Source organism: Pongo pygmaeus, chromosome 1 (assembly GCF_028885625.2).
Source record: "Pongo pygmaeus isolate AG05252 chromosome 1, NHGRI_mPonPyg2-v2.0_pri, whole genome shotgun sequence".
NCBI lineage: Eukaryota > Metazoa > Chordata > Mammalia > Primates > Hominidae > Pongo > Pongo pygmaeus.
The window spans coordinates 95297162-95319931 of record NC_072373.2 but is presented as its reverse complement, the minus strand read 5'-3'; the positions used below and the strand labels follow the sequence as shown (position 1 = coordinate 95319931).

The 22770-nt window shown below is 56.7% G+C and overlaps 2 protein-coding genes across 24 annotated transcripts; both read left to right on the top strand.

The window, feature by feature from the left end:
* On the top strand, nt 1-11518 carry ADAM15 (ADAM metallopeptidase domain 15). Of its 19 annotated transcripts, none has more exons than XM_054459746.2 (23): nt 3-220; nt 1421-1512; nt 2149-2225; nt 2643-2721; nt 2883-2959; nt 3051-3243; nt 4536-4601; nt 4681-4749; nt 4829-4998; nt 5135-5219; nt 5702-5850; nt 5937-6111; nt 6389-6481; nt 6603-6907; nt 6998-7193; nt 7462-7539; nt 8640-8712; nt 8943-9081; nt 9501-9570; nt 10153-10227; nt 10643-10714; nt 10984-11108; nt 11199-11518. In XM_054459746.2, the coding sequence occupies exons 1-23, from the start codon at nt 142-144 to the stop codon at nt 11239-11241; spliced, it is 2580 nt and encodes an 859-aa protein (XP_054315721.1). In that variant the 5' UTR covers nt 3-141; the 3' UTR covers nt 11242-11518. The 19 variants fall into 19 exon arrangements, 17 of the variants coding, with proteins under 17 accessions (XP_054315799.1, XP_054315721.1, XP_054315871.1 ...); XM_054459756.2 differs by having other exon boundaries at nt 32-220; nt 10156-10227; XM_054459738.2 differs by having other exon boundaries at nt 33-220; nt 1370-1512; nt 10156-10227.
* Nucleotides 11519-12437: 919 nt separating this feature from the next.
* EFNA4 (ephrin A4) lies at nt 12438-18247 on the top strand. Of its 5 annotated transcripts, XM_063650695.1 has the most exons (5): nt 12568-12681; nt 13876-13937; nt 15460-15746; nt 16102-16170; nt 17713-18247. In XM_063650695.1, the coding sequence occupies exons 3-5, from the start codon at nt 15575-15577 to the stop codon at nt 17865-17867; spliced, it is 396 nt and encodes a 131-aa protein (XP_063506765.1). In that variant the 5' UTR covers nt 12568-12681; nt 13876-13937; nt 15460-15574; the 3' UTR covers nt 17868-18247. The 5 variants fall into 5 exon arrangements, with proteins under 5 accessions (XP_054316059.1, XP_054316050.1, XP_054316068.1 ...); XM_054460084.2 differs by lacking the exon at nt 13876-13937 and having other exon boundaries at nt 12438-12681; nt 17547-18247; XM_054460075.2 differs by lacking the exon at nt 13876-13937 and having other exon boundaries at nt 12467-12681.
* The last annotated feature ends 4523 nt before the right edge of the window (nt 18248-22770 follow it).

The following is a 22770-nucleotide window of genomic DNA, read 5'->3' as shown; positions in this document are numbered from 1 at the left end:
CCGGGTGGGAGGGGGCGGGCCGGGGCGGGGCCTGGTGGCTGCGCGGCGCTGCTGGGTGCTTCGAGGCGACCTGGCCGCCGGCCGCTCCTCCGCGCGCTGTTCCGCACTTGCTGCCCTCGCCCGGCCCGGGGCGCCGCTGCCATGCGGCTGGCGCTGCTCTGGGCCCTGGGGCTCCTGGGCGCGGGCAGCCCTCTGCCTTCCTGGCCGCTCCCAAATATGGGTGAGTCCTCGGCCTGGAGAGGGTCGGGGGGCGGACTGGGAGGGAGGTGCAGGAAAGTCGGAAGGCATTAGGGTAATGGGGCCGGACGGAGACCCTGGGAGAGCCCAGCCAGAGCGCGGCCCGCCCTAGTCCGCTGTCCTGGGCCTAGGGCCCGGTGACTTGGCGATGGGGTGAAGAGAGAAGGAGGGGGGATGCCGGCGCCCCCTGCTCCCTGCCTGGTCATCCGCTGCGCGGTCCCTGCGGACACTTTCAGGCTCAGGTACCAGGTACCGAGCGGCCTGTCCAGCGCCACTTCAAGATCGTGATGAGAGGGTCGCTGCTCCCCAGGACTGGCATCTTCGCTGCTCTGGGGCCTAGCTAACCGTTCCACCCCGTGCCAGGGCGCTGAGCGGGCATGGCTTGTAGGGTTTAGTGAAGAGGATTCTCTCTAGCCTCTATTCCTGGAGCCGCCAGGCACTCCTCACCCTGGTGCTGTTGCCACCAGTGCCTGGCCGAGCGGGAGGGGCCCGAGATGAGACAGGAGAAGGGAGAATTGGCCAGGAAAGAGGCTGGGACACCAAATCCTCCTTGGAACTTTCACTTCCCGCTGCTGTCTTGGGCCGGGACCGTGAGGGCAGACGCGGGTGGAGTGTCCGGAGGAGAGAGGGCCATTGTGTGTTGGGGGGGTGGGGGGTGCTCGAGGAGGAAGCAGAGGCTGTAGGCAGCGGGTGTGCCTGACTGGGCATGAGGGTGTTTAGGGAGGTGGGGGTGTTTGCACTGCTCACCCAGAAATGGGCGTTCCTGGCATCTCCGATGTAAGCGAAGGGGAGGGTGAGCGGGCACCCGGCCACAAGGCTTAGCTCAGTCTCGAGAGGGGGCGTTCCTGAAGGGGGGGAGAGTGATTGGGAGGGAGTGGGAACAGGGGAGGGTCCCTGTGAGAACCTGGGATTGGCCGGAAGGGGACAAGGAGGGCCACAGGCTGAGCAAGCCGAAAGTCTTTCTTGGGGACTTGTGAATGGGTTGGTGGGTGGAAAGCCATAAATTAGAGAGACACCCCCTCCTTCCAGTATTCTCCTTTAAGTCTCAGCATGCAATGTGGAAGCCCCTCAGGTACCTAAGGGCCTTGATGGGCTGGGAGCTGGTGGATCTGAGGGCACCTGCCACCCCCAGCCCTGCTGTCGATTCCCTCAGTACTGTCTTGGGGTGTCCTGGGACCTGCAGGTGGCACCGAGGAGCAGCAGGCAGAGTCAGAGAAGGCCCCGAGGGAGCCCTTGGAGCCCCAGGTCCTTCAGGACCTCAAAAAGGTGCTTCAGGTGAGCTCCCACTCCCCTCTAATAAATAAACGAATCCACACAAGCCCCGGCATAGTCAGGTGTCTCAAGGCCAAAGCTTGGCTGAGGAGCTGGTGGGTAGAGCTCGCTGTAGTGGGTCTATCCCAGGCCCAGCTGCCTCTCCCACCACACCCCAGCACCTGGCTTCACTTATCTCCCTCTCTCTCTGCACACACATCTGTCTGCCTCAGCCCCACCCAACCTATCCATCTCCACTGGGGAAATTGTGAAGCCAAACTTGCTTTCTTCATCTCATGTTGTCGGTTTTCTCAGGGGGGGATTTGGAAAGAGTCAGGACCTTACCAAACCAACCCCCCCCCCAACCCCATTCTAAAGCTGAGTCAGAGGAAGGGCTGGGGCTTGTGCTTGGTCCTACACAGTGCTTCCTCTCTGGGCAGGAAACCGAGAAGGGGCGGCTCAGATACCTTCCTTGACCTCCGCACACAACCCCCCAGAACAATGCTCCAGGCCAGGCAGGGTTTCCTGGCCCCTCCCCTGGGATCCCCCCACCAGTGATCTAATCGCTGGTGCTCTTCTGTGGGCCTGAGGTTTTCTGGTTAGAGAGGCTGGGAGTTGTGGGCAGGTCTAGGGAGGTGACCTGCCCTCTGGTGCCCACAGACCAGTCTGCCTGAGCCCCTGAGGATCAAGTTGGAGCTGGACGGTGACAGTCATATCCTGGAGCTGCTACAGAATAGGTAATAGTGATGGTGGCAATAACAGTGACCACATGGCCAACAACTTGTATAGCATTTATTATGTGCCAGGTACTAAGTGCTTGTGCTCATTTAATCCTCATAACAGCCCTATAAGGGATATACTATCATGTATTATTGTCCTCATTTTATACATGAGGAAGTCAAGGCACAGAGAGATTAAATAACTTGCCCCAGGTCACACAGCTAGTATGTGGTGAAAACCAGATTGGAATTCAAATAAACTAACAGAGTCAGTGGCCCAACCAGTATACTTTGCTGCCCCGGGGTCAGGAGTGGAAAAGTTGGCTGCGGGGGTTGCCTGGTCCCCAGCCCCACCACCACCTTCAAGCCTCTGCTTGTCAATGCACAACCTGGGAAGTGGCTTTAAGCACTGCCTTCTTTTTCTTCACTCCACAGAGAGTTGGTCCCAGGCCGCCCAACCCTGGTGTGGTACCAGCCCGATGGCACTCGGGTGGTCAGTGAGGGACACACTCTGGTGAGTCAGGCCCTCTTGTGCCATTTTTGGCTTAGGGGAAAGAGGGAGGGGGTGACTGGAAGGTGAGAGGACACTGCATATTTTTACCGTCAAGCTAGACTCCTCGGTTCCAGTCCTGGTCTGCTCTCTGAGACAGCACTAATGTTGTTCCTGTGCTGCAGGAGAACTGCTGCTACCAGGGAAGAGTGCAGGGATATGCAGGCTCCTGGGTGTCCGTCTGCACCTGCTCTGGGCTCAGGTATACTGGGCGGATTTGATGACAGTAGAGAAAGTAAGGAGACCCAGGCATGGAGCTGAAATGTTCTCTGACTTCCTTTCTTTTTTCTTAGAGGCTTGGTGGTCCTGACCCCAGAGAGAAGCTATACCCTGGAGCAGGGGCCTGGGGACCTTCAGGGTCCTCCCATTATTTCGCGAATCCAAGATCTCCACCTGCCAGGCCACACCTGTGCCCTGAGCTGGCAGGAATCTGTATACACTCAGACTCCACCAGAGCACCCCCTGGGACAGCGCCACATTCGCCGGGTGAGGATGAATGGCAGGGGGGTGGGCTTTGGTTGTCTTGAAGGCTGATCCCCAGACACTCGGAGCTATGCGTTCACAGTAACAACAGCTCCTGCGAATGGAGCACTTTCCACATGCTGGGCACTTTGTGAACATTAGCTCGTGTACTCCTCCTATACCTAGGAGGTAGGTGCTATCAATAGCTCTATTTTAAAATGACGAAACCTTACAAAAAGTATCCAGGCATGGTGGTGTGCACGCGTAGATCCAGCCACTCAGGAGGCTGAAGTGGAAGAATCGCTTGAGCCCAGGAGGCAGAGGTTTCAGTGGGCCGAGATCGAGCCACTACACACCAGCCTGGGTGACAGAGTGAGACTTCGTCTCAAAAAATAAAATAAAAATAAAATAAAATAAAATCTAGCTGAGACAGATTAGGTGGTTTGCCCAAGGCCCTACAACTAATAAATGGCCTATCCATTTATTAGTTGTATTTGGCTCAAACTCTTCATCTGTCCTATGATCCCATTTGCAGAGAGCTCTCACTTGGTTATAGATAATACGTAGTTACCAATGATAAAGCAATATAAACCCAATTTCCTAATTTGTAAAATGAAGATAATAAAACTACTTGCTGCACAGAGTTGCTGGGAAGATTAAATGAGTCCATATAGATGTAAAGTGCTTAAAACTATGCCAGGCCTATGGTAAGTGACAAGAGTTGTTATTGGGATTTTTAAAAATTATTATTATTATTATTATTATTATTATTTGAGACAGAGTCTTGCTCTGTCTCCCAGGCTGGAGTGCAGTGGTGCGATCTTGGCTCACTGCAAGCTCCGTCTCCCGGGTTCATGCCATTCTCTTGCCTCAGCCTCCCGAGTAGCTGGGACTACAGGCACCCGCCACTACACTTAGCTAATTTTTTGTATTTTTTAGTACAGACAGTGTTTCACCGTGTTATCCAGGATGGTCTCCATCTCCTGACCTCGTGATCCACCCACCTCAGCCTCCCAAAGTGCTGGGATTACAGGCGTGAGCCACTGCGCCCAGCTAAATTACTGTTTTTTAAAAATTTGAAAAAAACCACTGAGTTTGGAGCCAGAAAAGCAGGGGTCTACTCCAACCTTCATTATCTACTTCCTGGTCCTCCTTGGCAAGTTCCTGGGCCCTCTGGCCTTCAGTGGCTCATCTGTAAAATGGGCTCTTCACCCTCCTATTTGACCCACAGAGTAGGAGTGGCTGCCTCTTGGTCAGCCCTGCACAGCTGCTGGCTGCGAGCGGCAGGTTTGCTTGATAATTCTTCTTGTCCATAGTGGAGGCGGGATGTGGTAACAGAGACCAAGACTGTGGAGTTGGTGATTGTGGCTGATCACTCGGAGGTGAGCCTGCTGGCCCCTGCACATGCTCCTCCCCCTGCACTGCCCCGCCGCCTTTCGTGTCACCTCTCTTGGCCTACAGGTCCAGAAATACCGGGACTTCCAGCACCTGCTAAACCGCACATTGGAAGTGGCCCTCTTGCTGGACACAGTGAGTGCTGGACAGGGCAGCCCCCACCCCAGGCCCCTGACCATGACAACCCCTCTTCTGAGCCCCAGCTGTCTTTCAGTTCTTCCGGCCCCTGAATGTACGAGTGGCACTAGTGGGCCTGGAGGCCTGGACCCAGCGTGACCTGGTGGAGATCAGCCCAAACCCAGCTGTCACCCTCGAAAACTTCCTCCACTGGCGCAGGGCACATTTGCTGCCTCGATTGCCCCACGACAGTGCCCAGCTGGTGACGTAAGGGCCCTGGACTCAGCCAGAGAGGCCAGTCCTGTCCTGGCCAAATTCACACCCCTTCAGCACCCTACCTCAGCCCCTGGAGCTCTGGCCACTGTGGCTTCTGGCCCTGAATTTTAGCCTCTCTGTCCCACAGTGGTACTTCATTTTCTGGGCCTACGGTGGGCATGGCCATTCAGAACTCCATCTGTTCTCCTGACTTCTCAGGAGGTGTGAACATGGTGAGTTATTTCCAGGTCTCCTCCTCATTCCCAATTCAGTTCCTCCCAAGTGCGGTGGCATTTATTCACTGAAACCCCCCTGTAAAGTTGCCCAACCCCGAAGCTATGGGTATAGAGGGTGGAGATGCATGATGCGGCCTTTGCTATCAGGGAGCCCTCGCTTGTGGCCAGCTAGTCACAGTGTACACAGTCATCCCCTGTGCAGTCTTCCCATTTCTTAGAGGAGGGTAGGAGGCAGCTAAGGCCCAAAGAACAGAGGTGATCTCCCTCCAGTGAGGGAGGGGGACAGAGCTGAGCTAGAACCCAGGTTTCTGCCATCCAGGCCTGGGTTCTCCTACTTCAGAAGCAATTCAGGAGGGAAGCAGTGCCTGCTGAGTGCCCGTGAGGTCAGATATGGAGGGAACAGGTGCAGAGAGGGTGGTCTGGGCATTGTGGTGGAGGCAGGCTGGGACTGGACCTGCGGTACCCCTCCCCAATGACAGGACCACTCCACCAGCATCCTGGGAGTCGCCTCCTCCATAGCCCATGAGTTGGGCCACAGCCTGGGCCTGGACCATGATTTGCCTGGGAATAGCTGCCCCTGTCCAGGTCCAGCCCCAGCCAAGACCTGCATCATGGAGGCCTCCACAGAGTAAGTAGCTGCAGGATGGAGAGAGGATGTGGGGCAGGGGGCAGGGAGAGGCCCCCAGCCCCAACCTTCCTTGCCACCCTCCCCAGCTTCCTACCAGGCCTGAACTTCAGCAACTGCAGCCGACGGGCCCTGGAGAAAGCCCTCCTGGATGGAATGGGCAGCTGCCTCTTTGAACGGCTGCCTAGCCTACCCCCTATGGCGGCTTTCTGCGGAAATACGTTTGTGGAGCCGGGCGAGCAGTGTGACTGTGGCTTCCCGAATGTGAGCCCCTTTCCCAAAGCCTCGCCCTACTCATTTCTGTGCCTTCACCCTGGCTCATTAGCCCTCTCCCAGCCTCCTGAGCTCCTCCTGGGTTCTGAAGGGACTTCCCACCCCTCTCCTACTTGCCCTGTCTGTGGGGACAGCACATGGGTTGTTGGGCTCTAGCCCTCGCTTGCTGTGTAGCTTCTGATCTTGGCCTGTGGGAGGAGGAGGGATTGGAGGGAGGCTCACAGGCCCCACCTGCTCTGATGCCCGGCCCCCGTGCTCCTGCCCACAGGACTGCGTCGATCCCTGCTGTGATTCCTCGACCTGCCAGCTGAGGCCAGGTGCACAGTGTGCATCTGATGGACCCTGTTGTCAAAATTGCCAGGTGGGTAGAGACTAGACTGCCCACCTAGAGCTCACCTGCCGGGGCCAAAATGGAAAGGGTCATTCTGACCCCCAGCTGGATTTGCTCAGTGCCCACACTGATGCTCATCCACCCTCCACAGCTGCGCCCGTCTGGCTGGCAGTGTCGTCCTACCAGAGGGGATTGTGACTTGCCTGAATTCTGCCCAGGAGACAGCTCCCAGTGTCCCCCTGATGTCAGCCTAGGGGATGGTGAGCCCTGCGCTGGCGGGCAAGCTGTGTGCATGCACGGGCGTTGTGCCTCCTATGCCCAGCAGTGCCAGTCACTTTGGGGACCTGGAGCCCAGCCCGCTGCGCCACTTTGCCTCCAGACAGCTAATACTCGGGGAAATGCTTTTGGAAGCTGTGGGCGCAACCCCAGTGGCAGTTATGTGTCCTGCACCCCTAGGTAAGTGAGGAAACCTGGCTCCTCCTTTGGGTTTCTGAGAGCCTTGGCCCTGCTCCTACTAACTCTGTGTGCCCTTCCCCCTCCCCCCAGAGATGCCATTTGTGGGCAGCTCCAGTGCCAGACAGGTAGGACCCAGCCTCTGCTGGGCTCCATCCGGGATCTACTCTGGGAGACAATAGATGTGAATGGGACTGAGCTGAACTGCAGCTGGGTGCACCTGGACCTGGGCAGTGATGTGGCCCAGCCCCTCCTGACTCTGCCTGGCACAGCCTGTGGCCCTGGCCTGGTGAGCCGCCTGGGTGGGCAAGACCAGGTGTGAGAAGGGACATTTGGACCACAGTGAACAGAGCCCAGACTTCACCATTCACCAATGTCAAAGGCAGGGACTCCAAGGGAAGTCAGTTTCTTACTTCAGATGGAGCAAAGTCCTATCAACTCACTATGCCTTGGTTTCCCCATCTGTAAACGCAGGGTGTGGCCTCAACCTTATTGGCCTCCCAGTCCCATTAAAGCTTTGTGGGAATCTGATCCAGGCTCTTCTCTCCCTGGGTCAGGTGTGTATAGACCATCGATGCCAGCGTGTGGATCTCCTGGGGGCACAGGAATGTCGAAGCAAATGCCATGGACATGGGGTGAGCTGGGATGGGGGAAGTGGAAGGGGAGCAGAGAGCCTCAAGAGGAAAAGGATGCTGGGCTTTGGAAATAGACATATCTGGGTTTTAATCCTTGCTCTACTACTTCCTAGTTGTGTGATCTCGGGCAGGTTACTAACTTTGCTGAGCTCAGTTTCCCCACCTATCAAATGGCTATAATAATAGTATCCCCATCCAGGGTACATGAGATGAGTATGAAAGCATCTAGCACAGGCTGGGCGCAGTGGCTCATGCCTATAATCACAGTTTTTTTGTTTGTTTTGTTTTGAGACAGAGTCTCGCTCTGTTGCCTAGGCTGGAGTGCACTGGCGTGATCTCCGCTCACTGCAACCTCTGCCTCCCAGGCTCAAACATTTCTCATGTCTCAGCCTCCCTACTAGCTGGGATTACAGGCACCCACCACCATGCCCAGCTAATTTTTGTATTTTCAGTAGAGATAGGTTTCACTATGTTGGCCAGACTAGTCTCGAACTTCTGACCTCAAGTGATCCGCCCGCCTCAGCCTCCCAAAGTGCTGGGATTATAGGGGTAAGCCACTGCACCCAGCCAAATCACAGTACTTTGGGAGGCCAAGGCAGGAGGATCACTTGAGGCCAGGAGTTCAAAACCAGCCTGGTCAACATAGTGAGACCCCATTTCTATCAAGGAAAAATTTAAAAATTATTCAGGCCTGCTGGTGCACACCTATGCTCCCAGCTACTTGGCAGGCTGAGGCAGGAGGATTGCTTGAGTCCAGGAGTTCGGGGCTGCAGTGAGCCATAATTGCACCACTGCACTCCAGCCTGGGCAACAGAGTGAGACTCCATCTTACTTGCTGTCTAAAATAAAATAAAATAAAACAAAACAAAACAAACACAAAGAAAGAAAGCATGTACCACAGTGCCCAGCACACAGAAGGTGCTCAGTAAGTATTAGTTTGATCTAATTTGCTGTGGTATGGATAAAGACCCTCCCTCCGGGCTCTCTCTACACACATACCCAGCACCCCCAGTTGTAGAAATCTGAGATCTTGAAAAGCTAGAGACAAGGAAATAGTTCCAGAGTGCAGAGCTCCTCATTGCTTGCCTTGTACCTCCTAGGTCTGTGACAGCAACAGGCACTGCTACTGTGAGGAGGGCTGGGCACCCCCTGACTGCACCACTCAGCTCAAAGGTAGCATGGGGGTGGGGGACAGGGGCAGCTGGGAGGGCAAAGCGTCTCATGCTTTATCTTTCCCCCTCAGCCCTCTCTTTCTGACCCCCCTTTGCTGCTGGTTCCCTGAGTCTGTGCCCCTTGACCCTTTCACTCTCCCTGATCACTTGACTTCACTCCCTGCCCCCTGCGCCTTCATGGATCCAGAGTTCTTAGCCTTGTCCTCCCGTAAACCTGACTTCCGCCCACAGCAACCAGCTCCCTGACCACAGGGCTGCTCCTCAGCCTCCTGGTGTTATTGGTCTTGGTGATGCTTGGTGCCAGCTACTGGTACCGTGCCCGCCTGCACCAGCGACTCTGCCAGCTCAAGGGACCCACCTGCCAGTACAGGTATAAGCATCACCTCCCTGCTACCACTTCCTTCAACTGGGGACAGTGCTGAAGGCTGCCTCACCTCTGCAGCCCCTGCCACCTGGTTCTGAGCCCCAGGCCCCTTGGACCTTAAAGTTGCTGACTGCCATACCCCACACCTCCCTTCCCTATATGTGCCCACAGCTTTTTACCTCACAGCTGTGACCCTGTGGGGTGGCTGGAGTGCTAGGGCCATTTCTCCCCAGGAGCCCCTGTGCTGGATAAGTAGGGTCTTCCCTCAAGCTAATAAATACTGCCCCCCACCCCAGCCCTACCACAATTTTACCTAAACCACACATAAGTGCCTGCAAAGGGTTAACCCCACTCAAGGATGGCATAAGGTAGAAAACAGGGTCTGAGGCTGGGCCCTCTCCCTTCTTGCCTTTCCTCATGCATAGGGCAGCCCAATCAGGTCCCCCTGAACGGCCAGGACCTCCGCAGAGGGCCCTGCTGGCGCGAGGCACTAAGGTGAGTCCCGGATGCCAGAGGAAGGGGACTCCACCTTGGCCGGGCATCCAGCTTGGGCCCTGGGGGGTGCGCATTAAAGGCTCCAGACTCAGAGAAAGGCTAGCACTGCCCAAGAGTCAGTCGAAGGAGTCAGGGCCAGCCCTGCCCTCCCCTCCCCTGGCTACAGGCAGAGAAGCTGAGTCCAGAAGAGTGGGGAGGGCAGCCAGCTGGAGCAGGAGCTGCTGGGCTCCATCCGCTGGCCAAGAGGTGGCTTTGAGAGGTGGGTCTATCCATGCCCCCAGCAGTGACCCCAGGAGGGCACAAGGGCAGTGGTGCTCAGAATGGCCTTCCGTGGGCCCAGGTCACCATGTCAGAAGGGCTGGTGAGCATCCCCGCCCTGAGCCCTCTGCTTGGATGATGGGAGTGTGTGCACACCTCCTCCCCACTCGCTCCCCATCTGCATGCACCTGCGTAACTGCATGCACAGCACCCACTGCCCTGGGCCCCTGCTGGCCCTCCCTGGGCACTGACCCTTCTCTGCCCACTCTGTCTCTCTGCTTCCTGTTCCCCCTCTGTGCCTATCTGCCCCTCCTGCCCCCTCAGCAGGCTAGTGCTCTCAGCTTCCCGGCCCCCCCTTCCAGGCCGCTGCCGCCTGACCCTGTGTCCAAGAGACTCCAGGTAAATCTGGGCCAGGGCCCGCCCTGAGCCAAGGCAGGTGGGAGGCTTGGTACCCAACTGCAGTTCTCATCCCTGCTCCCTGCCAGTGGTGCTCTTCATTAGGTGATGGGGTGCCCCTCAGCTTTCAGACACTCTGAGCCCCAGAAGCAGCAAAGGGTGAGCCTCCTGCCTTGGTTTCTACCACCATCTGGTGGTCAATGGCGGGACTGCAGTCGGCCAGGGACTCCGCGGTTGACCTACACCTTCCTCCCCTGAGACATCAGCAGGCATGCCTCCAAGCCCTCTGCGCATGCCCTCATTCTCTCCTGCCCCCTGGCTGACTTTGCATGTTGACTTGAACCCCTCTGGGGAATCTCGATGCATGTCCACAGCCCCTGGTTATGCTCTCACAGCCACTGCCACTCTCTCTGTTCAGGCTGAGCTGGCTGACCGACCCAATCCCCCTACCCGCCCTCTGCCCGCTGACCCGGTGGTGAGAAGCCCGAAGGTAACGGTGGGGGGAGAAGGGCACGGCCTCTCCCCCCACCTAGGGCTGTGGTGCTGGTAGCCATGACGGTGGTGGCCGTGGCGAGATGCCCCCTCAGTGCATGAGGGCACATATCCCGGTGGTGCCTTTAATGGTGACAGGTTTGTTTGCAGACAAGGGTGACCGCTGGTGCTGCCCCCAAGCTGGTGTTCCCCAGCACCAGTGCGTTGGGGGTGGGCAACATGACACCCCCCCACACCTAAGCCGGCCTCCTGCCTTCTCTCCCTCAGTCTCAGGGGCCAGCCAAGCCCCCACCCCCAAGGAAGCCACTGCCTGCCGACCCCCAGGGCCGGTGCCCATCGGGTGACCTGCCCGGCCCAGGAGCTGGAATCCCACCCCTAGTGGTACCCTCCAGGTAGGAGGAGCCCTGGGGATGGGTGGGCGGGGCAAGTGACCTGGGGGAAGGGGGCCTCTGACCCTTTTTTCTTGGCTTCCCGCAATCCAGACCAGCGCCACCGCCTCCGACAGTGTCCTCGCTCTACCTCTGACATCTCTGGACGTTCCGCTGCCTCCAAGCCGGACTTAGGGCTTCAAGAGGCGGGCGTGCCCTCTGGAGTCCCCTACCATGACTGAAGGCGCCAGAGACTGTATGCGGTGTCTTAAGGCTCCGGGCACCGCCACGCGCTGTCAAGCAGCACTCTGCGGACCTGCCGGCGTAGTTGCAGCCGGGGCTTGGGGAGGGGCTGGGGGTTGGACAGGGTTGAGGAAGGTCCGCACAGCCTGTCTCTGCTCAGCTGCAATAAACGTGACATCTTGGGAGCGTTCCGCAGAGTTTGCCTGCTTCTAGAACCCGGGTCGCTCCTGCTGCGGTTCCAGGTCTGGCCGCCAGGAGACGCTGCCGCCTCAGACGAGGGCGGGCTGTGTGGGGCGGGGGTACCAGAAAGGGTCGGCTTGTGTACCCGGGATGCTCGCGGCTTCCCTCTGCCCAGACTGGGGTGGCTTTCGGCGCAATCTGTCAAGCTGTTGGACCTGCCGTCCCCACTCTGACCATTGGTTGGGAAAAGTGGATCTGGCTGATGTTCTCAGAGCCTAGGAGCCAGGGTGGAGCGGGGCGGCGGCTGCTCCCACGATCCCAAGGCCGTGCACCTGCCTCCTCCCCCTCCGCCGCCGCCACCTAAGGGATCGGGAACAAAGGTGCTTTGTACAGGCCGCAACCACCTCATTACTTCGTCTTAGGGACTGGGGCCGCGTGGGCCCCCAGCCCGCAACGAAGGTGTGGAGCGGCAAGGGACAGACGCCAATCCCAAAGTAAGCATCTAGCGCGCCACCTAAGGCTCTTTAGGGAAGGTGGTCCCAGAAGCTGTGTTGTCCCTTCCGCTTGCACTGTCCCTAGATGTGCAAAGAAAACGGGGCAGTGCATGAAGGTGGTTGGACAGGCTTCATGGATCCTCGCCCGCGCCTCACTTTCCCCTATCTGGGCTAAGGTTATGTACCCTTATTTAAAATCTTCCAAACTTCTAATAAGGCAGTCTACCCTGCACTAAAGCAGACACGAAAGGGATGACCTCCCTAAAAATACTGCTGTTGGAATACGTCCTTCCTTCCCGCCCCCTCGCAGTGCGGTGCAGCTTCAGTGGAAGCTTTGGCGAACCTGGCGCGCGCTGCGGTGCACAGAGGGTTAACTGGAGTTGGCGCTGGGGGGGGAGAGGAGGAGATGCGCTCCCATTGGTGGAAAGTTATCCAGGGGCGGGGTCAGTGAATCTCCGTACCCCACTCCCCTTTCCGCAACTTCCCTCTTCACTTTGTACCTTTCTCGCCTCGACTGTGAAGCGGGCCGGGTCCTGCCAGGCCAGACCAAATCGGACCTCGGGGGCGATGCGGCTGCTGCCCCTGCTGCGGACTGTCCTCTGGGCCGCGTTCCTCGGCTCCCCTCTGCGCGGGGGCTCCAGCCTCCGCCACGTAGTCTACTGGAACTCCAGTAACCCCAGGTAGCCGGGCCGAACCGGGCGAGCGCCTAGCCAAGTCTGCGCGCTCCCGGGCTTTGCGCGCGCCCGCCACCCGCTCTTTGCGCGGCGCCGCCTGAGCCTGGCCGCGCGCCGGGGCTCCTTTGTTTGAGCCGGCGGGGGAGGGGCGAGGGGCGAGGCGCGCCCTGGGTCTCCCCACAGCCCGCATGTGTTGGGGGGCAGGCAGAAGACCCCAGCCCCAAGGGTTGTCTAGGGGATCTTGGAGCATGGAGCTGGGGGGGGGCCTTTGCCCGCACTCCGGGCTCCGCCCCCCTCGCTGCTCTCCTGGCGATCCCCAGCCTCCCGCAGGCTGGAGCTGTGGCTGACCAACTTGAGAGCGAGGGAGGGGGCTTTACTCTTGTGAAAGAGCGTGGGTTACTCTCCTGCCTGCTAGGTCTCACCTCTGCCTCTCACTCTGTCTCCTGATCTCATTTACTATCTCTGCTTTCATCTCTGTCTTTATTCGTCCTTCTGTTTCTTTCCAGTGTCAGCCCTGCCCTTCTAGCCGAATCACCTCTGGGCAAGTCTCGTGACCTTCCTAACCTCATTTATCTCACCTGTATAATGGGCTAATAATACCTAGTACCCTGGGAAGTCTGGCAGGGTAAGTGAGGTCATGTATGTGAAAAAGGCTCAGGCTGTACAGATATAAACTATTATTTCTCTCTCCTGAGCTGCCTGCCTTTGAACCTCAGTATATTTTACTGTTTCCATCCCCCTCCCCAAGTCTCCCTGCCTCTCCTATTTCCCATCTGTTTTTCTTTCTGATTTTCTACTTGAGACAATCTGTGACTCTATTCATTTCTTCACTCACTAACATTTATTTATTAAACACATATTGTGTGTGCCCGGCCCTGTGCTGGGTTGCAGGGGATTAACTATATAGATGAGAAAATCAAGACTCTGCCCTCTGGGATTCCACAGACTCTCTGGAGAACAGGCGCAAACAGGAGAGCCTGCGTAAAGACAGGTCATCACAATACCAGTAACAAGTGATAAGATCCTTTGTTGTCCTTGGTCTCTGAATTCTATATCTCTGTCACAGACAAAAGCTTCTGAATCACTTGGAGGACCTGTTAAAAATTCAGGTTTCTCACCTCCCAATCTTAAGGTTTCTGGCTCATTCATTCAATCCACAAATATTTGTTGAACGCTGTCTTGTGCTGGGCACTTTTCCAGGCACGGGGGATGCGGTAGAACAAAACTTACCAAGACCGTGGCCTTGCTCAGCTTGCGTTCTGGTAAGTCTGGGCTGGCTGAGCCCAGGAATCTTCATTTCTAATCAGAACTGATACAGGTGGTCCTTGGACCACTCATTGGAAGCTTTTCCTAAATCACGCTTCGCTGTGTTTGTGGTATGGGGGGTGGTTCATGCAGCATTCGGTACTGTGGGGAGCCGCCCCTTCCAGCCCTTCCCACCTGTGCTGGCTTCCCCAGGCAGCTCCCAAGAGGTGGGGAAGGGAGTCCCGAGAAGACTGAAGACTGGGTAGTATGTGGACTCCCCCCATGCCTGGCACTTGCTCCTCCTGGCCAAAAAAGGAAGGCACCTAGCACCCACTCCCTCATTCTTTTTTTTTTTTTTTTTTAATTTTTAGAATTTAGAGACAGGGTCTTGCTCTGTCACCCAGGCTGTAGTGGAGTGGCATAATAGCTCACTACAGGAGCTCGTGGACTCTAAGGATCCTCCTGCCTCAGCCTCCCAAGTAGCTGGGACTACAGGAGTGCACCACCACTCATGGCCTTTATTTATTTATTTATTTATTTATTTATTTATTTTGAGATGGAGTCTTGCTCTGTCTCCCAGGCTGGAGTGCAGTGGCGCAATCTCGGCTTACTGCAAGCTCTGCCTCCCGGGTTCACGCCATTCTCCTGCCTCAACCTCCCGAGTAGCTGAGACTACAGGTGCCCGCCACCACGCCCGGCTAATTTTCTTTTTATATTCTTAGTAGAGACAGGGTTTCACTATGTTAGCCAGGATGGTCTTGATCTCCTGACCTCATGATCCGCCCGCCTCAGCCTCCCGAAGTGCTGGGATTACAAGCGTGAGCCACCGCGCCTAGCCTATTTATTTATTTATTTATGGTAGAGACAGTCTCACCATGTTGCCCAGGCTGGTCTTGAACTCCTGGCCTCAAGCGATCCTCCCACCTCGGCCTCCCAAAGTGCTGGGATTCAGATGTGAGCCACCACACCTGGCCTCCCTCATTCTTTTTTTTACCATGACATTCTTTTCACCCTTGGGTTGAAGTCAGTCTAAAGGACAGTGTTCCTCACTTTATATCTGTGTTTGAGGAGACCTTTCCCAACCCCTGTCTCCACCTCTGTGTCTGCAGCTGCACTGTGTGCAACTGTACCTCCTGCCTCTCTGCCCAGCTTCTTCACTGCATCCATCCACCTGACATTGATCAAGCCTGGTGCTGTACCACGTTGAGTGTTGGGCACTGGAGCTAGAGAGGTGTGTGGCAGCTCCAGCCTGTAAGACAGGGTGTGGCGACCCTCCTTCTCACATCTAAGCTGTGTGGTTATGGGCACTGCAGGTCTTAGCCTCTCGGAACCTGTGAATCGATCATCTCATCCATTTCTTGCACTCTCTTTGTCTCTCAAGAGTTGTCAGTCTGGGAACCTCAGGCCTTCCTGAGCTGCTCCGTTGCACATGAGTGGAGGAGAGGCTGGCAGGGGCCTCTGAGAAGGGGTGTCTCTGGCCTCCATGGCCATGGTGTGGTGCCCTCCGCTCCTCAGCCCACCCGTGTGTTATGCCTGCAGGTTGCTTCGAGGAGACGCCGTGGTGGAGCTGGGCCTTAACGATTACCTAGACATTGTCTGCCCCCACTATGAAGGCCCAGGGCCCCCTGAGGGCCCCGAGACGTTTGCTTTATACATGGTGGACTGGCCAGGCTATGAGTCCTGCCAGGCAGAGGGCCCCCGGGCCTACAAGCGCTGGGTGTGCTCCCTGCCCTTTGGCCATGTCCAATTCTCAGAGAAGATTCAGCGCTTCACACCCTTCTCCCTCGGCTTTGAGTTCTTACCTGGAGAGACTTACTACTACATCTGTGAGTGGCCAAGGGCACACTGGACACCTCTTGTGTACCAGAAGGGTAGGGAGGGGGAAGGAGAGGCCTGGGAGGAGGAGGGGGCTGGGTCTCTAATGTACATTGGGTTGGGGTATGGGCTGAACTCAGGACTGAGGAGGGAAATGTCTAGAAAGGAGAAAGTAGGAGCTAGGAAAGGGGGCCAGGGAGATGAGAGGACTGGACGGGGCCTGATACATGGGTGTGGCCCCAAAGTAAGGAAATGCTTTCCAGGGACCTGGAGAGAAGAAAAGCTGGGAGGGTCCGAAACAGTCTGAGGCATACAAAGGGGTGACTCCTTGTGCTAACTTCTTCTTCCCACTTTCCCACTACCCAGCGGTGCCAACTCCAGAGAGTTCTGGCCAGTGCTTGAGGCTCCAGGTGTCTGTCTGCTGCAAGGAGAGGAGTAAGTGGGTTGGGAGCATGGACCCTACTGGCTAATGTGGGGCCTTGGGAAGGAGGGAAGGAGTGAGAAGAATCTAGGAGGATCAGACTCCAGGGGTCCTGGTGAAGCTTCAAGCCGTGGTCTCTTCTCCCCATTTAGCCTTGAGGGAGCTTCTACTGCACCATCCGCTCCCCACTTCTGTTTTGTTTTGTTTTGTTTTTAGATGGAGTCTCGCTCTGTTGCCGAGGCTGGAGTGCAGTGGCGCGATCTTGGCTCACTGCAAGCTCTGCCTCCCGGGTTCACGCCATTCTCCTGCCTCAGCCTCCCGAGTAGCTGGGACTACAGGCACCCGCCACCACGACCGGCTACTTTTTTTGTATTTGTAGTAGAGACGGGGTTTCACCGTGTTCGCCAGGATGGTCTCGATCTCCTGACCTCATGATCCGCCCACCTCGGCCTCCCAAAGTGCCGAGATTACGGACGTGAGCCACCGCCCCCAGCTCCCCAACATTTTTTTTGAGAGACAGGGTCTTGCTGTGTTGCCCAGGCTGGAATGCAGTGGCACGATCATACCTCACTGCAGCCTTAAACTCCTGAGTTCAAGCGATTCTCCTGCCTCAGCTTCCTGAGTAGCTGGGATTGCAGGCATGTGCCACCACAACTCACAACTGGCTAAATTATTTTTTATTTTTTGTAGAGATGGGATCTCACTGTGTTGCCCAGGCTGATCTTGTACTCCTGACCTCAGGAGATCCTCCTGCCTCCCAAAGCACTGGAATTACAGGCATGAGCCACCATGTCTTGTGTGGCCTCACAGCACACTTTTTTTTTTGAGACAGAGTCTCGCTCTCGCTCTGTCGCCCAGGGCTGGAGTACAGTGGTGCGATCTCAGCTTACTTCAACCTCACCCTCCAGGGTGCAAGCAATTCTCCTGCCTCAGTCTTCCGAGTAGGTAGGACTACAGGCGTGCGCCACCCAGCTGATTTTTTTTTTTTTTTTTTTTTAGTAGAGACAGGGTTTCACCATGTTGGCCAGCCTGGTCTCAAACTCCTGGCCTCAAGTGATCCACTCGCCTCAGCCTTCCAAAGTGCTAGGATTACAGGCGTGAGCCATCACACCCCCGACATACTGTACACTTTTTTAAGCTGGGCCAAGAGAACGGGGTGTCCAGGGGCAAGGCCCTTCAAGGTCTTAGCTGAGTTGGTTGTCTCTATTGGCAATTTTGGGGAGGCTTGGAAGTTGGGGCTTAGAAAGGATGAGGTCGTAGATCATGGGAAGGGAGTGGCTGGTTTGGGAGGCCCTGGAGGATGGGAAAGGAGGGAACTGCTAATGGGAAGGGGAGGAAGGAGGCTGGTAAAGTGGGAGGACTGATCAGTGCTACCCCCTCCCCCTCACAGAGTCTGAGTCAGCCCATCCTGTTGGGAGCCCTGGAGAGAGTGGCACATCAGGGTGGCGAGGGGGGGACACTCCCAGCCCCCTCTGTCTCTTGCTATTACTGCTGCTCCTGATTCTTCGTCTTCTGCGAATTCTGTGAGCCAAGCAGACCTTTCCTCTCATCCCAAGGAGCCAGAGTCCTCCCAAGATCCCCTGGAGGAGGAGGGATCCCTGCTGCCTGCACTGGGGGTACCAATTCAGACCGACAAGATGGAGCTTTGATGGGGGAGATCAGAGGGTCTGAGGTGACTCTTGCAGGAGCCTGTCCCCTCATCACAGGCTAAAGAAGAGCAGTAGACAGCCCTGGACACTCTGAAGCAGAGGCAAGACAAACACAGGCGCTTTGCAGGCTGCTCTGAGGGTCTCAGCCCATCCCCAAGGAGGACTGGGATTTGGTACGATCAAATCCTCAAGCCAGCTGGGGGCCCAGGCTGAAGACCTGGGGACAGGTGGATTGCTGGACCAGGGCAAAGAAGAAGCCCTGCCATCTGTGCCCTGTGGGCCTTTTCCCTGGGGCAGCACCTTGCCCTCCCCAGGGGGTCACTCACTTGTCTTCTATGAAGACGGACTCTTCATGAGGTTGAATTTCATGCCAGTTTGTATTTTTATAAGTATCTAGACCAAACCTTCAATAAACCACTCATCTTTTTGTTGCCCTCCCCAATCTACTGCCCTCAGGCCCCTTCCCTGATAGCAGGACTCCCTGTGGCCTGTGCTCTCAGCTTAGCTTGGCCTGACCTCCATGCCAGCTGTGCTCAGACCATCCATGCCAGGCCTCAGTGGGCACCCCTCTGGGCAATGTGGGGTGGGTGCCAGCAGCAGCTGTGGAGCTTGGCACCCTCTCTCACCTCCCCAGCCGGCTTCCTGTGCTGAGGAGGGGCAGATGCTCCTGACAGCCCATCCGCTTGGGGCCCTGCCCAAGTCCTGGTAGCACCAAGCAGGACGCCCAGCAAAAGCAAAGCGTAGTATTAATAGCATCTGGGTTTCAGAATGCCTGGGTCGCTGAGAGCTGGTCATCCCTCCCCCTCCCCAAGGGCACTCTGGGCGGTGCCTGGCCTAGAACTGGGAGGGTGGGGTCAGATCAAAGCCTCCTTCCCCAGCGGCCTCTTTGTTCTTAGCTTTTATAAGGAGGAGGAGGAGGTGGGGCTGAGGAGGGAGGGCCCCCTCTGCTCTCAGCCCACACTGTCTCTTCCACCTCTGGTAGGCGAGGCTATGATCCCCACAAGGCCAAGTGGGGCCCTCTTTCTGAATGGTATCCTGGGTGGTGCCTGGGTAAGGGGCGCCCCTTCCCCTGCAGCTGTACTTTACCCGCCCTGGTGCCCCGCAGCCTCCACTGGCACGGTGCCGGCCCGCCTGGCACCGAGCCAGCGATCGATAGGTGGATGTTGTGCTGATTAGCTCGGCCCGGCTGCGGCAGCGAGAGGCAGTGTGTGAACATGGTTAGGGGGTTGTGGGGGAGACGGCGGGGTGGGGGGAGGGCAGGAGGGAGGGCGCTAGGGGTCAAGAGACCGACACAGGTGCTAGGGTTTGCGAACCCCTCCCCCACCCCTTTGCACACCTAGGTCAGATCCCGGTCTCTCTCGGAGGGGGCGGGGGCCCTCTCCCCCACCACCATGCACCCGTTTCGGCTGCCATCGTTCATGTTAATTCCATTGCTCTGGCTGAGGCCTTCGGTGGAGGGCAGCACCGCGGGCAGAGCAGACTCCAGTCAGTCCCTTCCCCCATTCGAGGCCACCTTTCAGAAAATGCCTCTTGTAGGTAGGTGCGTGTATCAGGGCCTTCACCCCAAACCTTGATCTTTAGCGGGGGCGAGGGTCTGGGGCGCGAAGGAGAGGGTGTAGTCGGCTGAAGGAGAAGCTATGGGCTAGGTCTTCAGGTCCTGGGTTCAAGTGTTCAAGTTCCACGTTTACTGTCATCCAGGAGGGTGTCTACACGTTGCCATGGAAACCGGCTTACTGCTACCTCCGCCCCTCCCAAGTGAAGCCATAGGCGGAGTAGACTGGGAGCGACTGGTTAGCAGCCCCTTCCCTGGATTGAGAACTGTGGGGGTCTCACCCGGCTCCCAGCGGCCCCAGGCCACCCCCCTTTTCGCAGAACCAGGCGGGCGCGCTCGCTCCCGCGGCTGGGGCTGGCGCGCGGATGCGCCGCTGATAAGAACGCATGTGCGAAAGAGACGCGGGGCCCAGTCAGCTTTCCCCGCACTCAGACGCACTCCCTAACTGTCGGGCGCTCCCACTGACACGAACACCCCCCTGCCGGCCGCCCAGCCCCTTGCAGGTGCAAGGACGGATGCCTCAGCGACCACGGGATCCGGGCTGGGGAGGTGGCGGGCGGGAGGGGGGGAGTCTTAAACTTAGGCCCGCCCAGCCACAGGCGCTCAGGCCAAGCCGGCCTTCCCTATACACACTTTCCTCATAGCATGCGCGGGCGGCTGATTCAGTCCCGGGGCGCGTCCCCATGGAAAGCCAGGGCCGACTCCACTCATGGGGCCGAGACGGGCTGCAGGCGCTGGGAGGTCTTCCAGGCACCGGGCCTTACCCACGAGAAGTTGAGGCGTGTTCCAGGGCGCAGTTCCAGGAGGCTGGGCAGGCCTGCAAGTTTTGGGGCGTCACCGATCTCCCCTAAACTCAGTAGCGCTAGGCGGCTCAGGGTGGGGCCCTCAATTTGCTGGGCCTGCCCTAGTCTCTCCCGAATAGATGCGAAAACTCCACTCATCTTTACCTCGCCCTGTCTCCCTGTTTGAGAGCCTGAGAGTCTCTGCGACCGGCAATCCTGCTCCACACTTTCTGGGGTTTCAAATCTCCCTTTTCTTCTCCAGATTCAACCCTGAAGTTTTGTTCTTTTTCTGTCACCTCCCCGCTTTTTCTTCTTCCCTTTTATTAGTTCCTTCTTTCCTTTATTTTTCATTCATTCAGCACATTGTGAGCTTCCAGCGCGCCTTTCTTTCAGTAGGCCAGAGGCTAGCTGGGGTCGTCGGGGGATCCCCAGCGGTGACGCCATTGAAAAGGGTGCACTCTGGCTTCCAAACAGCCAATAGAATCCCGGGGCCTGGGGCATGAGGTCATCAGCAGTGATGCCCATTGGTTCAGGTCTGGAAGTGAGGAAGGGGTCCCCATAGCAACCGACGGTGCGTCCGAGTGCAACCTGGAGAGTAATGTTTGCCTGAGCTGCTGTGGCAGCTTGGGTGGGTGCTTGGGATAGGGTGAGGAAGCTGGGGTGGAGCTCAGCTTCCCAGGTCCTGCAGCCCTAGCCCAAGCAAGCTCTCATCTCTCTTGAGATCCTTTTTCTTTCTCAAAGTAATGGTCAGCACCACTTAACGCAGAAAGATTAGGAGTAGGTTGGTTATTGGCGACAGCACTGGGGTGCAGAGCTGCTGCCACCAGGAATGTCAGTACTGAGATCCTGTGTTCATCTGCATACCGTCTGCATCTCATTTGCATTCTCTTCATTTAAGGTCAAACTGGGCAGACATCTCCACATCCCCAGCCCTGTCGCCTGTCTGTTTCTGGAATCTATCCCTGAGTGGCTCTGTAATCTGTCCCTCAGTTCTCCACCTTCATACCCCACCTCTCCTCCCATTCTCCAGTGTCTGTTGGGGATGGATGGGGCAAAGCCAGCAACAGAAGAAAGGATAAGGAGTTTGTTCTCCCTCTGGATGTTTGGTGACAGATGGGGAGTACTGGTCTATACTGCTTGGCCCCGGCTGGGTGGAGGGTCTCCAGGGCCAAATCACCCACATGCCTGGCGGGGTGCTGGAACTAGGGATGCCTGGTTCCAGCAAGGGGCAGGCCCGCCCACCTGTCTGGTGCCAAGGCAGCTTCCTTCCTCCAATTAAACACTAATGAGGTGTCATTAACCCTTACCTTGCCTGCCAACCCTCAGGTTGAACTCAAATTCGTGGTCTCACACTGAGGGAAGGGAAGGAAAGGAGGGCTTCTGGAGAGCTGAGTGGTGGTGAGGGGACCAGGAGAAAAGAAGGCAGGGTCAGAAGCCTGAGTAGCATGCACAGTTTTCCGCTGTGGGCTTCTGAAGAATTCTAGAAATGGGTGTCCCACTGTCAGAAGGCATTTATTCTTTTGTTCCTTGATTCAACAATTATTAAGCACCTCACCTACTCCTACTAAGTAAATACTAGGCTGCATACTAGATGCTGGGGATACACACTTGTATAAGACAAGATCGCTTCCCTTAAGGGATCTTCAGATTACCCAAGGAGACAGACTGGCCAATGAGTAATTATAATGCAAAGTGAAAATGCTAATATAGAGCTATATACGAAGTGTTATGGGAACACAGGGAAAACGGGTCGTCAGAGAAGGCTTTGATTTTGAAGGACAAAGTATATGGCAGAGAGGGGATGTGTAGAACTAATAATGTCTGTGGGTTTGACACAGTGTGGGTCTATGTTTGGATGTGTTTTCAGGACTGCTGGTGTCTGCCCTCCCAGAGCGGCATGTTTTGCATCTGTATGTATGTGTGTGAGTGTGTATGTGTGTTGTGTCTGGAATCCCTTCTCCTGAACACATTGTGGTTTTATTACAGATCAATGTTTGCTGTGAAGCTCTTGAGCAGATTGGCCTGAACCTGCCCAGCCCAGGGGAGGGGAAGTGGAGACTGATGTTGGCTCCTTGGGAAAGGGTGGGCAAGCACCATCTTCACACCTGGGGGTCCAGACCCCTGGCTCCCCAAGTGGCAGCAGGCTGACCAAAGAAGGCGAAGGGTTGGGCCCCTGGCTTTGTAGGGTGTGCCCAGGCTGTAGTCCCCTCTGTCCCTAACTCCTCAGAGGAGACATGGGGGTTACCGCTACCACTCCCCACCAAGATCTCAGGCCCCCTCCCCCAACCTGTTCTTCTTCTGTCTGTGGAGGAGCAGGCCAGCTCAGACCTGTTTGCTGGCTCTCCCACAGGGAGCGGATCCTTTCCAGGGGACACAGAGGGCTGGGGAATGCTGGGGCCTACTGGGCGGCCGCCAGATACTCCACCCTGGCCCTCTGAGGCTCTCTCCATCCTGGATTCTCCCCACCCACTCTGGGGTGCCACTCTTCTGGTTTTTGCCCAGACACAACCATTTTTGTCAAGGAAGCCTTCAACCACTAGGCAGAGGGTGGGGGCTAGAGCTCTGGCAAGGAAGACTTGTTGGGGGTGGTGGTGGTGCTACTCAGAGACCTCTGCTCCAATCTCTCTGCCT

Bases quoted from the DNA above. Each gene is read 5' to 3' on its own strand.
- EFNA4 (XM_054460075.2), top strand. From the start codon at position 12,569: ATGCGGCTGCTGCCCCTGCTGCGGACTGTCCTCTGGGCCGCGTTCCTC. The intron at 15,747-16,101 runs GTGAGTGGCCAA...CCCACTACCCAG, and splicing joins AGAGACTTACTACTACATCT to CGGTGCCAACTCCAGAGAGT. The intron at 16,171-17,712 runs GTAAGTGGGTTG...TCTCATCCCAAG, and splicing joins TGTCTGCTGCAAGGAGAGGA to GAGCCAGAGTCCTCCCAAGA.
- ADAM15 (XM_054459730.2), top strand. From the start codon at position 142: ATGCGGCTGGCGCTGCTCTGGGCCCTGGGGCTCCTGGGCGCGGGCAGC. The intron at 4,999-5,134 runs GTAAGGGCCCTG...TCTGTCCCACAG, and splicing joins GACAGTGCCCAGCTGGTGAC to TGGTACTTCATTTTCTGGGC. The intron at 10,715-10,983 runs GTAACGGTGGGG...TCTCTCCCTCAG, and splicing joins CGGTGGTGAGAAGCCCGAAG to TCTCAGGGGCCAGCCAAGCC.